The 17749-nt window shown below is 43.0% G+C and overlaps 1 protein-coding gene across 2 annotated transcripts in view; it reads right to left on the bottom strand.

Annotated features, from left to right (window-relative positions):
• The window catches only part of LOC129707995 (mucin-2-like), a 71896-nt gene extending 54630 nt beyond the window's left edge, over window positions 1-17266 (bottom strand). For both annotated transcript variants that reach the window (XM_055653547.1, XM_055653548.1), the window contains exons 1-6: window positions 17176-17266; window positions 6234-6269; window positions 5003-5077; window positions 4678-4906; window positions 2632-2749; window positions 348-447 (exon numbers count right to left, since the gene is read on the bottom strand). In XM_055653547.1, coding sequence (XP_055509522.1) covers window positions 348-447; window positions 2632-2749; window positions 4678-4906; window positions 5003-5077; window positions 6234-6269; window positions 17176-17224 — 607 coding nt within the window. In that variant the 5' untranslated portion in view covers window positions 17225-17266. The remainder of the gene's footprint in view (window positions 1-347; window positions 448-2631; window positions 2750-4677; window positions 4907-5002; window positions 5078-6233; window positions 6270-17175) is intronic.
• Between the last annotated feature and the right edge of the window lie 483 nt (window positions 17267-17749).

The raw sequence follows: 17749 nt of genomic DNA, 5'->3' as shown, positions 1-17749 counted from the left end.
ATTTAGGATTGCTTAGCCGTGACCAAGCCAGCACAATGCAATCCATTTTCTAGGTATCCATGTTCTCTCTATCACAAGCGCTGCCGAGTTCTTTCTATCTGCTTATTTCATCATTCAGTTCACCATGTTTCATCATGGGGCTTTCATGTGCAATAAGAACATTTTAATATTTTACTAGACAGAGTACATCTAGAAATAAATTACTTTCAATCAATAGACAACATGGTTTTTGCACTTACATTCCTATATTCATGTAAAATTACATTTTCTGTACTTCACTTTGAGAATAATGTCAAATTGTACTAGGAAAATGAATGCTAACTCACATACTAAAAAATTATACTTACCCGGTTTAAATTTCAGATTTTTATTTATTTTATTTCTCATCTTTGCAAATTTTCCACAAAGTCCACAGACATGTCCACTGTACCTAGGGTGCAGTTTTAGCTGAAGACAAAAATGTATGCTCAAAATCATTTGCATTTGCATAAGTTAGTTTTCTCACAGAAACATCATCACCTTAACCAAATGATCTAAGACTAAATTCATTCTTTGCTGATCATTTACACATCCTGTAATTATTATGATTTTATTACAACACTCATAAAAACATTTAGATTGAAAATGGAAAGCATGTCAGAAGTATCTCTTGAAGACATTGTAAACCAACAACCAAAACAAAGAAGTGCTTTGAGGTAACCATAAGGATTGTCCATGATAAGGATGTCAGAGATTAAGACAAATAGACAGCAGTATGAATGAGTTGGCATTTAACTGAATCCATAAGTTAGAGGCATAAGGAACCGCAGACACTGGAATCTTGAGCCAAAGACAATGTGCTGCAGTAACTCAGTGGGTCAGAATCCTTCTTCTGAGTGGAGAAAGAGAGGTGGGAGTGAGCCAAATCCTGACAAGTGGGTAAATGCAGATGAAGGGGGGTTGATTTGGTTCATTCCAGTTTAGATGCTGTGCGCACGGCAGCCAGGCAACAGTCGCTTGTCCTTTTCTTTTTTTTCACTTTTAATTTCAGGTTTGTGTGTTTCTGGTTGTGTGTTGTGACTGTTGGCTGACCAATTTCCCTCCGGGGATAAATAAAGTTTATTGTATCGTAAAATGACATACAAGGGATTATGAGACAAATTTAGAATGCAAGTTGTTGAGGATAATGCACTGGTAAGGACTGGGCATTGGATAATGGGTAGAGAAACAAAAGTGGGAATAAAGAGATCAGTTTGGATTGGGAGTTGCCATGAATCTGCATCAATGATTTAGAAAAGGAGAGGATAGGAATGGATGGGCCAAACGCAAATAGGTGGGTCCGGTGTAGATGGGCACCTTGATCAGTGTGGACAAGTTGGGCCACAGGTCCTATATCCGGCTGTCTGACTCTATGATTATGACTCTACGAGAGTATCAAGTGCATTATAATCCAAGTTTGCTGATGAGCAAAAGTGAGGTGGCAAGTGCAGTGTGTGCAGTTTCAGAGATGTTTGGGATGATATTGACAAACAAATGAGTAGGCAAATCTGTTGGGAATATACGTAGCAAAAGGAATAAAATATGTAATAATATTCAGTAGAAAAAATAGAAAAGCAGAGTATTCTTAAATGGTGAGAGGTAAAACAAACTGTTTAGAGGTAGCTAGCTGGCTGTCTTTATACGTTCAGCACTGAAAGTTAACATGCAGGTCCACCATGCAATTCAGAAGCCAAACAGTATTTGACCTCTATTGCAAGAAGAGTGAGGCTGCATTTGGAACATTTTGCACATTAATGATCAGTCTATCTTTCTTTAGACATGGTCGAAGCAATGCACCCCAAGTTCATCAGACATAAAATGTGTTTGCTCAGATATAGGAAATATTTGTTCCTAAAGCTTTTCCCACTGAGAGTAGGGAAGATTCAAACAAGGGGACATGACTTGAGAATTAAGGGACAGAAGTTTAGGGGTAACATGAGGGGGAACTTCTTTACTCAGAGAGTGGTGGCTGTGTGGAATGAGCCTCCAATGAAGGTGGTGGAGGCAGGTTCGTTTGTATCATTTAAAAATAAATTGGATAGTTATATGGACGGGAAAGGAATGGAGGGTTATGGTCTGAGCGCAGGTATATGGGACTAGGGGAGAATACGTGTTCGGCACGGACTAGAAGGGTCAAGATGGCCTGTTTCCATGCTGTAATTGTTGTATGGTTATATGGTTATAAAGGGTGTAATTTAAGCGATAGATTTCTATGATTGATAAAATGGTAGTTTCTCTGAGGTGGCACAGAGCATTTTTGAGAAATCTGATTTCACCTTCATTTGCCTCTGAGAGAAACCATACAGGTGAGCTGCATGTTGTGAAGATTCACACTTACACAATTCACAAATGTGGGCTTAAATTCACTCCACTGGAACTTATATGGAAAACGAGTGACTAAATCAACACAAAATATAGTTTGGTTCTGCTCACAGTTCTTGACGAGTGTACAGCTTCACGTTATGGAACCTGCAATAGGTGCCATTTTCAGAGAACACAACCACCTCCACTTAATGCAGCCATCGTTTATATCCCATTAAAGCAGATTGAAACATAATTCATGGTGTCATTGCTTACTTGTTAAGAAGGAAAATTACATTTAAAATATCTCACCGATAATGTATTGTTACCGTTCCAGATGAGGGAAATTGAATGCTTCTTGTTTGAAAATTTAATATTAACTCCATTGCTATGAATATTGATCATCTTGTTGTCAAATGGCAAAGTTACTCTATAAATAATGGTGACATGAAAGTTGGGTTAAAAATACTTTTGCAACAAATCTTAAAGTCTTTTTAATCCCTTAAAATGAAATGGGCCAAATTGTACATGATTCAGGACCCAATCTTCCTCAGTCTCCAAATCCCAGTGTCAGGCATTAAGGAATGACCACCTGGGTAAATAAGCCTCAGCTGGCACGTCAGCCCTCCAGAGTCAGTCTTGTGAATATTCACAAATCTCTGATAAATGCATTAAAAGTATTGTAAAAACTTGAATAGTATTTAAAAAAATCCTTAAAATGCATTGATTACTGACATATAATTAAAAATATTAAAACTCACAGTACCTCAAGTACTAATCTGTACTTACCTTTCGCCTCAAGGGCAGTGACCTCATTCATCGAAGGTCTTTATCCACATACCAGCCCTTCTGTTGACAGCCCTTCTTATTGTAAAACTAAGTGTCTCAAGGAAGTCCAAAACATAATGAATATTGAAAAGCCGATAATCTACAGAACTGCCAGCTATCGGTAAGCATCAAGCTGATGCTGGAATAACACATTTCCTATTGATGCCTGAACAAAGGGCTGTATCTCTAAAACTAAAAATGACAAGAGTAAGATAAAATCAATCAATAACTTTGGTATTTCACGTTTTCACGGCAAAGCAGTGGCCATTCAGCCCATCGAGTCTTTTGCCAGATCTCTGAGCAATCTCATCAATTCCATTCCCCCATTTATTTCCTTGCAACCAATTTTCTCTCACAATCTCCAATACTACATCCTTATTCTCCTGCCACCTATCTACACATGAAATAAGTTACTGTAAACATCAAATCCATCAACCAGCAGGTTTTGGGGACATGGGAGGAAACTAGAGCACTCACAGGAAAGTCACACAATGTTAGGAACTTGCCTGTTCTGCACAGACAGCACTAGAATCTGGAATTGAAGCTGGGTTGTTTGAAACTTGAGCCCCAGCACTAAGATTTTGGGTCAACAAACCAAATTAATTTGCATTGAAGTATACAACAGATTACATAATGATTGACGCAGAGCAATTGTTTAACAGAACAATATTTCTGCAACTGCAAAGTTTGCTTTCCCCCAAGGCTGCAATAAGAATTTAATAACCTGACGTGTTAGTCAAATCTACCCTTTAGCAGTGTGGTACTGTCATCTTGTGGTACTTTTAAGTAATAATCGATGACCCTCCAGACAAAGGAATAGATCACAAGAAATTAACAATCAAATTACAAATCTAGTTTTATCTTGGTGTTATTCAGTTTAATATTCTGCAATTGGGAACAAATTCAGGAATCAATATTGTGTAATAGCATCAAATATCTATCAGAAAGCTACACTATAATGGCAAATTGTTTTCCTATATCAATCCCAAGACAATCAGTGTAGCTTTTACTTGTTAAAGGAAGTACTATATTATTCCAAGTTTTGAAAATATTTTTCATCATCACAAAAAGCATTGCAGTTACTTTAAAATATATTCAAAATTTGGAGATAAGGATTTGGAGGTATGGTGCATACAGATAAGTTATGTGTAAATCACAGGGAGTCACGGTGGTGGAGCTGTAGAGCTGCTGCCTTACAGCACAAGAGCCCTGGGTTCCATCCTGACCTTGAGTGCTGTTTGTGTGGAGTTTGCATATTCACCCTGTGATTGTGTGGGTTTCCTCTGGGTTTCCCGGTTTCCTCCCATACTCCAAAGACGTGCAGGTTTCTAGGTTAATTGGCCTCTGTACATTGTCCTTAATGTGTAGTGAGTGAGTGAGAAAGTGGAATAACATGGAACTAGTATCAATGGGTGATAGATGATCGGCTTTGTCCCGTGTGCTGAAAAGTTTGTTTCCATGCTGTATTTCTCTAAATTAACTGAAGTTTTAAAATGACAATCAAAAGCAATCCTGCAGAATTCAACTTACATTTGGTTTTTAACCTTAATTACTCCATTAGTCACAACAATCGTATTGGTATCAATTTTAATGAATATATTCTCCAGGTCTCCAGATGATCCACGGCGGATTTTCACCTCATAATCATCAAGCCCTTCCTTGCATAGCCTGCTCATGAAGAAGTCACAGGTTGATTTAAAGTAGAAAGCTTCATTGTTAAATGCCTTGAAAGACCCTGTTCCCCATGTTTTGCAGGTATCTGGAAGAAAAGATGAACCTCTGTCACAACAGCAAAAGATTAAAATCAATGTAAATGTAATTGATCAATCAAATATTCTGAACATAATGTACTTACGATGATTATCTCGTGGTTTAGAGACATCTTGGATTGAACGCTTGAACACTTGGGTGAGGGCATCCTGACTCAGATCTTATACAAAATAATATTTAAACATTACCACTTATAGAATATACAATGCTAGTATGCAGTTTATTTTTGTTGGAGCAAATGGAAAGGCCATGTGGAGTTGGTGTTCAAGGTCATGAGCGATTTATTAAAACTGGTGTGCACCGAGAGACCAGTCAAAGCTGATCTCCTGAATTTATTGTGATGCATTGGAATTGCCATTATTTATGGTTTTAACCGTGTTAACAGTGTTTGAACCGGCCCGTTCTCGGGGTTCGGTGAGCTGCGGGACTGTTTATACCATCGCCCGGTGGGGAATCGCCTCAGCGCAGAGGGAGCAGAGGGAGAGACTGCAACCCTAAGATTTTTGCCTCCACCACAGTGAGGAGGTGTTTGGAGGACTCACTGTGGTGGAAGTTAATTTGTGTTTATTGTTGTTATTATTGTATCATTGTATGTATGACTGCAGGCACAAAATTTCGTTCAGACCGTAAGGTCTGAATGACAATAAAGGAAATTCAATTCAATTTAAGAACAATATTTTATGGGGTTTGGAATCTCTAATTATTTCCATCTGTGGATTTGTCATCCTTTATGATAGGAACATGCCTTTTCTCATTCAGGATTGATACAAATTGTTTAATGTTAAGTTACATTTTAGCTATGTTATTTGCAGTTTTGGTTGACACTATACATTTTGTGGAGTTTGTCGTTAATGGGTAGCTTTTATATTTCACATGGGAGATATGAATAGATTAAAGGCTAATCCTTTACTGAGGCATGACAAAAGATTTGAATTTTCATGTGTGTACCCTTGACGTATTGCTGAAATATACATGAAAATGGGGAAATGGTGTAAAGGAATGCCCAGAGGCTTAACCACAAAGGTTTATATTATGAGGGATTGACAGAAACAGGAGTGAGTGTAATGGGCAGGGGACCAGCCATTAAGGACTTCAAGTGCGATTAACCTGTTAACCAAACTGACAAGTGAAAGGGTATGAAAGACGGAAATACGTTTCATCATTAAAAAAAAAACTAATTAGAAGATAATTCCAGTAAGATATATATGACAAATCTTTCAAAGAAAAAAGGTAGAAACATTTCTACTAGTACCTCAATACAACTTTTTTTCACCACATTGCAAAAATGATTCAATTGCTTGCTGAAGTTAACTTACCAAAAGTGTTCATGGAATAGTCACTGCCAGATGAGTCTGTGATAGAAAAGTAACAAATATGGAAAATAATTAACTTGAAAGGTTTTTTTCTTCTGCAAACCGCTGGTTATTCTTGACATTCAAATATTGTAGGTCAAGTTATTTTGATTATGAGTAAAATATTTAATTCTCACTAATTAACGTAGTTCATATCAGATCTGAAACACAGTTAAATTCAAAAGCAGACTTCCAAGATGTTGATTAGTTGGGCAAATGTGCTGAGGAATGGTTAATGGAGATTAATGCAAATAAGTGAGAGGTGTTCCATTTTGGGAAGTCAAACCAGGATCTTTAGAACATAGAACAGTGCAGAACAGGAACGGGTCCTTTAGCCCCCAATGTTTGTGCCGAAGATGATGCCTAGATGAACTGATCTCATCTGGAGGCACATGATCCATATCTATCTATTCCCTGCATTTTCATGCGCCGAAATGCATCTCAAATGGAAATATCATATATGCCTCTCAAACCACCCCTGGCAATGCGTTCCAGGTCCTCACCATCCTCTGTGCAAAAACCTTCCCCTCTCATCTTATAGCTATGTCCTCTACTGCTGGACATTTACACCCCAGGAAAAAGGCTCTGACTGTCGACCCTATGCCTCTCATAATCTATATTACTAAATGTCTGATCTTGACCACTTCCAGTTGCCTTGCCTAATTAAAGTTGCCTTGCCTAATTAAGTTGCCTTGCCCAATTAAAGTTGCCATGCTATCTATCTATCTATCTATCTGTCTGTCTGTATGTCAATCCATATCTATATCTATCTATCTATTAATATATAAAACTCAAATCCGTCCGCCTGCCTGCAGTACGGATCCCTTCCTGCCTTTCGATTCGTTCCCGCCGTGCGATGTCACAATGCCCGATGCTCGCGGACGTCCAATCGGAATGGATCCATTTGCATGTACGGCTTTCCGGCCGCGTTTCTTCCTTTGATTCTCCGCAACTCCGAAACCGGACGCAGAATCGCCGACGTCTTTTCCATTTCGGTAGAGATTTCGCTTTTCTTAATCAAATCCTACACCCCCCCCCCCCCCCCCACCACCTCAATATTTCAAAAAGAAACTGGATTCTCACCCACACAAGCATCACCAGCCCATGGTGAATGTTCCATCGTGTGATGTCACAATGCCCAATGTTCACATATGTCCAATCGGAATGGATTCATTTACATATGCCTTTGCAGGAGCCCAGCCCATGGTGAACGTTCCATCGTGTGATGTCACAATGCCCAATGCTCAAATACATTGTTGCCATAGAGAACGCTCAGTGATTATTCAAATTCTTCACTAACTGTCATTCTGGTTTTGCTTGTGAAGTGAAAAGTCCTGAATTGCATTTGTCTGATGCAGGAAGATTGTTCCAGATGTTGGGGAAGTCCAGGACACGCGGGACACAGTTTAAGGATAAAGGGGAAATCCTTTAGTACTGAGATGAGGGAAACATTTTTCACACAGATAGTGGTGAGTCTCTGGAACTCTCTGCCACAGAAGGTAGTTGAGGCCAGTTCATTGGCTATATTTAAGAGGGAGTTAGATGTGGCCCTTGTGGCTAAAGGGATCAGGGGGTATGGAGAGAAGGCAGGTACGGGATACTGAGCTGGATGATTAGAGTAAAGAGTGCAAAGAGTAGGAGTAAACGGGTCCTTTTCACAATGGCAGGCAGTGACTAGTGGGGTACCGCAAGGCTCAGTGCTGGGACCCCAGGCTATTTACAATATATATTAATGATCTGGATGAGGAAATTGAAGGCAATATCTCCACGTTTGCGGATGACACTAAGCTGGGGGGCAGTGTTAGCTGTGAGGAGGATGCTAGGAGACTGCAAGGTGACTTGGATAGGCTGGGTGTGGGCAAATGTTTGGCAGATGCATTAGAATGTGGATAAATGTGAGGTTATCCATTTTGGTGGCAAAAACGGGAAAGCAGACTATTACCTAAATGGTGGCCGATTGGGAAAGGGGGAGATGCAGCGAGACCTGGGTGTCATGGCACACCAGTCATTGAAGGTAGGCATGCAGGTGCAGCAGGCAGTAAAAAGAAAGCGAATGGTATGTTAGCTTTCATTGCAAAAGGATTTGAGTATAGGAGCAGGGAGGTTCTACTGCAGTTGTACAGGGTCTTGGTGAGACCACACCTGGAGTATTGCGTACAGTTTTGGTCTCCAAATCTGAGGAAGGACATTATTGCCATAGAGGGAGTGCAGAGACGGTTCACCAGACTGATTCCTGGGATGTCAGGACTGTCTTATGAAGAAAGACTGGATAGACTGGTTTATACTCTCTAGAATTTAGGAGACTGAGAGGGGATCTTATAGAAACTTACAAAATTCTTAAGGGGTTGGACAGGCTAGATGCAGGAAGATTGTTCCCAATGTTAGGGAAGTCCAGGACAAGGGGTCACAGCTTAAGGATAAGGGGGAAATCCTTTAAAACCGAGATGAGAAGAACTTTTTTCACACATAGAGTGGTGAATCTCTGGAACTCTCTGCCACAGAGGGTAGTGGAGGCCAGTTCATTGGCTATATTTAAGAGGGAGTTAGATGTGGCCCTTGTGGCTAAGGGGATCAGGGGGTATGGAGAGAAGGCAGGTACGGGATACTGAGTCGGATGATCAGCCATGATCATATTGAATGGCGGTGCAGGCTCGAAGGGCCGAATGGCCTACTCCTGCACCTAATTTCTATGTTTCTATCAGCCGTGATCATATTGAATGGAGAATGGTGCAGGCTCGAAGGGCCGAATGGCCTACTACTGCACTTAATTTCTGTTTCTATGTGTCCCTCTCCTCACCCCTCTCCCTCTGCCACCCATCTCTCTCCCGGGGCCCTCTCTACCACAACCCCATTCCCTCTTCTACCACCACCCCCTTCCCCCTACCCCTCTGTCCCTCTTCTACCACTCCCGCTACCCCTCCCCACTCTTCCACTTCTCTCCCACTCTCTCCTCCCCCACTACTCACCCCTCCCATGCCTCTCTCCCCCACCCCCTTCCCTCTCTACCCCACCCCCTACATTCTCTCCCCCACACCCTTCCCCTATCCCTCTGTCCCTCTTCCATCACTCCCGCTACCCCTCTCCTCCTCCCTCCCCACTCTTTCCCCTCTTCCCCCCACCCCCCTCTCCCCATCCCACCCTGCTCCCCTCCCTCCCCATCCCCCCTCCCCCAAAGCTCTCTCCCCATCCCTCACCCCCTATCCTGCTCTCCTTTCCGTCCCAAATCTATCCCGTTTCCTCCTCCTCCCTCCCCTCTTCTCACCCCCCCCAAACGCCGTTGGGGAAACAGACCATAGAGGGAGTACAGAGAAGGTTCAACAGACTGATTCCTGGGATGCCAGGACTTTCAAATGAAGAAAGACTGGATAGACTTGGCTTGTACTCGCTAGATTTTAGAAGATTGAGGGGGGATCTTATAGAAACTTACAAAATTCTTAAGGGGTTGGACAGGCTAGATGCAGGAAGATTGTTCCAGATGTTGGGGAAGTCCAGAACAGGGGGTCACAGTTTAAGGATAAGGGGGAAATCCTTTATGACCGAGATGAGAAAAACATTTTTCACACAGAGAGTGGTGAATCTCTGGAATTCTCTGCCACAGAAGGTAGTTGAGGCCAGTTCATTGGCTATATTTAAGAGGGTTAGATGTGGCCCTTGTGGCTAAAGGGATCAGGGGGTATGGAGAAAAGGCAGGTACAGGATACTGAGTTGGATGATCATCCTTGATCATATTGAATGGTGGTGCAGGCTCGAAGGGCCGAATGGCCTACTACTGCACTTAATTTCTATGTTTCCCTCTCCTCACCCCTCTCCCTCTCCTCACCCCTCTCCCTCACCCCCCTTCCCTCTCTACCCCACCCCCTTCCCTCTCTCCACCCGCCCCCTTCCCCCTACCCTTCTCCTCCTCCCTTTCACTCCCCACTCTTTCCCGTCTCTCCCTCCACCCCTCTTCCCCTCCCTCCCCCATCCCCCCCCCCCCCACATCTCTCTCCCCATCCCCCTCTCTCACTCCCTACCCCGCTCTCCTTTCCCTCCCAAATCTGTCCCGTTTCCACCTCCCTTCCCTCCCCTCTTCTCACCTCCCCTCCCCCCCACCTGTGTGTTTGGGAGGTGGTTAATGTGAGTGTGATGCCGCAGCCCCCCCTCCCCTGCAAACGCCGTTAGGGAAACAGACCCAACGGGTCTGCACTTGGTCTAGTATATCTATAAAACTCTGGGGCTATCCGTCCGGCTGCCGTCCGGATCCCTTTCTGCCTTTTGATTCGTGCCCGATACTCGCAGATGTCCAATCGGAATGGCCGATGCTCGCAGATGTCCAATCGGAATGGATCCATTTGCATGTACGGCTGCCGGCTGCATTTCTTCCTTTGATTCATTGCCACGCCCAATCCAGACGCTCAATCTCCGAGATCTTTTCCATTTCGGTAGAGATTTCGCTTTTCTTTCTAAGTATCCGCTCCTCATTACATTTCGTCGTGTTGAAGTACACGTTTTTAATCAAATCCCCCCTCTCCACCTCTCCTATCTCCCCCCCCCTCTCCTCCAACCCCTTCTCCTCTCCCCCCTCTCTCTTTCTCCCCTCTTCCCCTCCATCTCCTCCCCTCCATCCCCTCCCCCACCGTCCCCCTCCCCTAAAGCCCCCCTCCCCTCCCACACACCCCTACCCCCTTCCCTCCACCCCTCCCCGTCCCCTCACCTCTCCCCCTCCCCCCTCACCTCTCCCCTTCCCCTCCCCTCTCCCCCCCCCCCCCTCTCCCTCTCTCTCTCCTCCCCCACATTTCCCCTCTCACCTCTGCACTAGGTCTAGTATATAAATAAAAGTCTAATCTTGACCACTTCCTGGTGTTCAGTATATTGATTTTAGAAAAATTGCTGTCACTTATGGCTGTGATTTTTGGTCATCTTACTCAGAGTCCCCCTCCGCTGTGCAGGACAAGAGGATTTTTTCCATGGATGAAAAATAAAACAGTTATATGTGTTTAAAAAATGTTGCGATTCTCTCTCCTGAAGGCCACGCCCTTTCCGGAGGGACTATAAAACCCAGAAGTGTTGAGTGCTTCAGTCAGTCTCTGCAAGATGGGGGAGCGAGAGGGTCAAGTCTCTCAGTCTGAGCTGTGAGTAACACTGAACACCTGTCTACTAAACCGAGTGGTTTTACTGACCTGTCAGTGCCCTTAATGTGGTTTAAAAATATAGTTTGGAAATGCTAAAGCTCTGTTGCCTTTGGTTTGGAAATGCTAAAGCTGTGTTGCCTTTGGTTTGGAATTGCTAAAGCTGTGTTGCCTCATTAAAGTTGCCTTGCCTCATTAAAGTTGCCTTGCCTCAAAGTTTGCCTAATTAAAGTTGCCTTGCCTAATTAAAGTTGCCTTGCCTAATTAAAGTTGCCTTGCCTAATTAAAGTTGCCTTGCCTAATTAAAGTTGCCTTGCCTAATTAAAGTTGCCTTGCCTAATTAAAGTTGCCTTGCCTAATTAAAGTTGCCTTGCCTAATTAAAGTTGCCTTGCCTAATTAAAGTTGCCTTGCCTAATTAAAGTTGCCTAATGCCTTGCCTAATTGCCTTGCCTAATTAAAGTTGCCTTGCCTAATTAAAGTTGCCTTGCCTAATTAAAGTTGCCTTGCCTAATTAAAGTTGCCTTGCCTAATTAAAGTTGCCTTGCCTTCTATATAATTAAAAGTCTAATCTTGGCCACTTCCTGCACTTTATATTGATTTCAGAAAAAAAACGCCACCACATACGGCTGTGATTTTTGGCCATCTTTCTCGGAGTCCCCCTCCGCTCATCAGGTGCCGAGGATTTTTCCCATCGATGAAAAATAGGCGCTTTACAAAATAATGAGTTATTGGCGTTTTAAAAATGAGAGATTCTCTCTCCTGTCAAACATGCGATGAAGGCCACGCCCCTTCTGGTAGGAGAGACTATAAAACCTAGAAGTGTGGGCATGGCTCAGTCTCTGCAAGATGGATGAGGGTGAGGTCACGACTCGCTGTCTTTACTGGCCTTGCACCCTGCTTAAAATGGTATGAAACTGCACGAATTTGGTAGCCTTGCACCCTGCATGAAATGGAATTTCAAGGAATAGCCATGAGTGAGTCAACTGCCAGCCCACCAGTCGTGAGTGAGTCAACTGCCAGCGCAACAGGCTTGAGTGACTGAGCTGCCAGCCCAATAAACCATTTGGCCCACAATGTCCATACTAGCCCTCTGGAAACCAGTCCCTTCAGCCAACAACACCCATACTAGCGCTCCAGAAAGCCAGTCTTTCCTCTAATAAAGCAAACAGAACTGAATGCAATACTCCAAATGCAGTTTAACCAAAGTCCTATAGAGGTGCATCATGACTTCCTGACTCCTTAATCCAATGCCCCTAGAAATTAAGGCAAGCAGACCATATGCCTTTTGGGTGAATGGTCGGGCTTTTAGAGCAGAGAGATTGAGGAGTTCAGGTTCATAGTTGCCTGAAAATGGCGTCACAGCTATAAATGGTGGTCAAGATGGTTTTGGTACATTGCCCTTCATTAGTCAGGGTTTTGACTATAAATAATGGGACATTATGTTGCAGTTATACTAGACATTGGTGAATGCACACTTGGAGTATTGTGTTCCGTTTTGGTCACCCTGCTATCGGAATCAAACTTCCATCTGGAAACCTAATTCCATCTGGAAACCAGGCAAGGCTAATTTTGAAGTTACTCAGTAACATTTCTTGTTCGTAAGCCTGCTTCAAATACCCACCCATCATCTGTGCAATAAATGTGCTATGTACATTTAATTTAAACTTGGCCCTTTCATCTTAAAGATATCTTTCCAACTTTAACATTTACACTCTGGAAAAATAGTTCTGCCTGTCTTCCCTATCTCTACCTCTCATAATTTTATATATTCTATCAGGTCTCCCCTCAGCCTCCAACCATCCAGAGTAAAATAAGTAACGTTTCCCCAATCTCTCATTATAGCTAAAAACATACAAAGTGTTAGAGTAATTCAGTGGGTCAGGCAGCATACCTTGAGAATCTGGGTAAGTGACGCTTAGGGTCGGGACCCTTCTTCAGGCTTATCCTCAAGAAATCCATGGTCTCTTGGTATGCTGCATGATCAGCTGAGTTACTCCAGCACTTTGTGTCTTTTTCTGTAAATTAATATCTGCAGTTCCTTTTCTTATAGCAAATACACTCTAATTCAGGCGACATTCTGTAAACCTCTTTTACACCCTGTGGAAAGTCTCCACATCCTTCCTGTAGTGGGGTGACCGGAATTGTACACAATATTTTAAGTGTGACCTAATCAAAGCATTATTAAGTTGCATCATGACATCCTGACTCTTATACTCAATGCCCCAACCTCTAAAGACAATCATACCATGTGCAACCTTTACCATTCTAACTGCATTGCCACTTTCAGCAAGTTATGTGCTTAGCCTCTAAGATCAACCTGTACATTAACGCTATTAAGGCTCTTTCCATTAATTGTATACTTCTCCCTTTACATTCAACCTCACAAAGTGCAGCACCTCATACTTGTCTCAGATTAAATTCCATCTGCCATTTATCTGCTCATTTCTGCAGCTAATCTATATCCCGCTATGAACCATGACAACTTTCCTTGCAGTCTTCAACTGCAGCAATCTTGCTGTCATCCACAAACTCAATTCAATGGTTCAGTGGTTGAATGGATATTTATTGTCACATCTGCAATTAAACATCACATAGTGAAATTCATTTTGCATATAATGCCAGAACCGCCACGTTTGGCACCATTTCATTAAGTTCAAAGTCCGGATTCCCGCATGTTAGTTCTACTGGAGTAGCTCTCAATCCCCTCCGTCGCCCACAACACGCTCGGATGGTGAATCATCGTCTCTCTTCTCTTCACTAGCCATCAACTCCATCTACACTAACCGACACATCTACATTTATGTCTAGAGACACAGGAACTGCAGATACTGGTTTACAGAAAAAGGTGCACGGTGCTGGGGTAACTCAGTAGATCAGGCAACATCGACAGTTGGCAATTCTGGTCTGAAGCTAATTCAGACTCGAAATGTCAACAGTTCATGTTCTCCCTAGAGGCTGCCCGACCCACTGAGATACTCCAGCACTTTGTGTCTAATTTTACAGCGCCCCCTCCCTCATGTGCCGCTCCGACCCCCGTCACCGGCAGACAGGCCAGGAGAAAGCAAACCTCAGCACCATGGAACCGCTAGATTGAGCCAAGCCCACGGCCAAAGAAGGAACAGCTGTGTTCAATTAGCTGCTGTTGGACTGGCCCCGCTGCACCTTGTCATCTTCCTACTTAAAAACCAAAGCAATTCCAGCAAACGGGAAGGGAAGAACGAGAGAAATGCAGGAAGCATGAAGGGACAGAGAAAGGCAGAGAAAGAGGGGAACATAATTCCATAACACCCTATCAGTGCTGGATTACGTATAAGCTAAATAAGCTATAGCTTAGGGCCCCCACTTTCTAGGGGGCGCCCCGAAAAAATTGATGGGCCTCGAGGTCTAGGGGGGCCTCCGTTCAACACCTACCGTTCAACTCTGGGCGGCCCCCCCTCTCTATCTCTCTCTCTCCATCTCCCCCCGCTATCCGTGTCTGGGCCGCCGGGCTCCGCTCGCTCCTCATCCGCCGGCACGGCAAGCCGCCTTGCACATGCGCACAACCACAGCCAGTACATCATCGGCCGCCCTGCGCATGCGCACCGCAACGGCAACTGGTCGGCGCTGGGCACTTTCTCCCTCACTTTGAATTGTGGGAGATTTGGCCGCCATAGCTGTCCGGTCGTTGTGGGCCTCACAAGTGGAACAGCTTAGAGCCTCTCTTCATCTAAATCCGGCACTGCACCCTATAATCACTCATCAGGACCATGTGCCTCCTATCACTTTGTCTCTGCCTGGCTTTACTCTTCTCCACGGTGCTAACACTTACAGTACATAAATATAATTTGCATTACAAAATATCGAAGCAAAGAGCTGATTTCTCTGGCAACTATTAACTAGACGGTGTCAACTACTAAGGATTTAATTTCTGTGATCTGAAAAGGTTGGCTGATTGGAATGAATTGCATTAATTTTCTCAGAACTAGAATGTTACTAAGATAATCATTATTATTTTGTATATTGTAAAAAGTGGATGCAAGAAAGCAAATCTGGATGAGGGAATTAATGATTTGGACGAGGGAATTGAATCCAACATCTCCAAGTTTACGGATGACACGAAGCTGGGGGGCAGTGCTAATTGTGAGGAGGATGCTAGGAGGCTGCAAGGTGACTTGGATAGGTTGGGTGAGTGGGCAAATGCATGGCATATGCAGTATAATGTGGATAAATGTGAGGTTATCCACTTTGGTGGCAAAAACAGGAAAATAGACTATTATCTGAATGGTGGCCGATTAGGGAAAGGGGAGATGCAACGAGACCTGGGTGTCATGGTACACCAGTCATTGAAAGTAGGCATGCAGGTGCAGCAGGCAGTGAAGAATGCGAATGGTATGTTAGCATTCATAGCAAAAGGATTTGAGTATAGGAGCAAGGAGGTTCTACTGCAGTTGTACAGGGTCTTGGTGAGGCCACACCTGGAGTATTGCATACAGTTTTGGTCTCCTAATCTGAGGAAAGACATTCTTGCCGTAGAGGGAGTACAGAGAAGGTTCACCAGACTGATTCCTGGGATGTCAGGACTTTCATATGAAGAAAGACTGGATAGACTCGGCTTGTACTCGCTAGAATTTAGACGATTGAGGGGGGATCTTATAGAAACTTACAAAATTCTTAAGGGGTTGGATAGGCTAGATGCAGGAAGATTGTTCCCGATGTTGGGGTGTCCAGAACAAGGGGTTACAGTTTAAAGTTAAGTGGGAAATCTTTTAGGACCAAGATGAGAAAAACATTTTCGCACAGAGAGTGGTGAATCTCTGGAATTCTCTGCCACAGAAGGTAGTTGAGGCCAGTTCATTGGCTATATTTAAGAGGGAGTTAGATGTGGCCCTTGTGGCTAAAGGGATCAGGGGGTATGAAGAGAAGGCAGGTACAGAATACGGAGTTGGATAGTCAGCCATGATCATACTGAATGGCGGTGCAGGCTCAAAGGGCCGAATGGCCTACTCCTGCACCTATTTTCTATGTTTCTATGTATATAGAAATAGACTCACATCAATCAGGCAAATTAAGCTACATTGCAAATGTCACATGTGCTAAGACAGAGTGCAACACTGTACAAGATGGGAGGAAATAGAAAAAAACATTTAATTATGGAAATTGTGAAAGAAATAAAGATGAAAGGCTTAAAAACGATTAAAGGAATTAATTCTTATTATTGATTTCTGTGCTGTCATTATTGCCTGTAATTGGTGACCATTCACGATGAGCATTGGAGAAGTGAGCAGAGGGACCAATGCTTACTTACTTGTACTAAATTCCAGCAGCTGTCCGTTATCAATCACCATTATGCATAAATAGAAGCATAAGTAACCAGGTAAAATCATTAACTAAAAAAAAAAAAAAAAATGAAATGATTCAATTTATTGTCATTGTCAGTGTACAGTACAGAGACAACGAAATGCATTTTTAGCATCTCCCTTGAAAGGGAGACACAGGGCGTCGCGGTGTGCCCGCGCCTGCCGCCGTAACATTCCATTACAGGCAAAGGTGGGTGAAGTGTCTTGCCCAAGGACACAACGACAGTATGCACTCCAAGCGGGATTTGAACCGGCTACCTTCCGGTCACCAGCCGAACTCTTAGCCCATTGTGCTATCTGTCGGCCTGGCTTGCAATACAAAAGTTATACAAAACTAACTTGCAATACAAAAGTTATAATTATCACCAATTACTTGGAATAATATACTATAACTTAATCAATTTGTTCCAAAGGTTATACATTTCAATGGAAATCCTGCAAAAACACTTTAAAAGTTTTACCTTTAATGAGGGTAAGAACCCAGATCACAACCAATAGATTGCACTTCATGGTTGTTGGTGCTGCTGGCAAGCTTATGTCCCTTTGAATGGTTTTTATAGTTAAGATCTGATATGCTGATATGCAAATATACTGATATGCAAATCAAAGGCGGAAGTGAAAACTGGAAATATTGACTTCCAGTAATTAATTCTGGAATTGTAAAGGACCAATGCACCTCCTTATTGCAACTGTATAAACAATTTGCTTTCTTATTCTAAAGAAAAAGATTGCAAATTAAATAAATACATTGAAATTAAATTACTGCATTTGGTCTCTTGTATGTTCATATACTTGGTCTTCCCAGCCCTGCTTCCAAGACCTAATGCAATCAGATAGACACAAAATGCTGGAGTAACTCAGCAGGTCAGGCAGTATCTCTGGAAAAATTATCTGCTCGGCAATCGGCACACAAGGGTGCAGGAAAGTTAAGTTTCACGAATCATTCAGAGATGCCCCATTAATTATTGTGGTGAAACTATTGGAAAACTAAAGATAAAACAAAAAACATTACTCAAAGCCTTGCTACGACCATAA

This window comes from Leucoraja erinacea, chromosome 22 (genome assembly GCF_028641065.1).
Source record: "Leucoraja erinacea ecotype New England chromosome 22, Leri_hhj_1, whole genome shotgun sequence".
Taxonomy (NCBI): domain Eukaryota; kingdom Metazoa; phylum Chordata; class Chondrichthyes; order Rajiformes; family Rajidae; genus Leucoraja; species Leucoraja erinaceus.
Note: the sequence above shows the minus strand (reverse complement) of the source record. Positions and strands in the feature narration are given on the sequence as shown.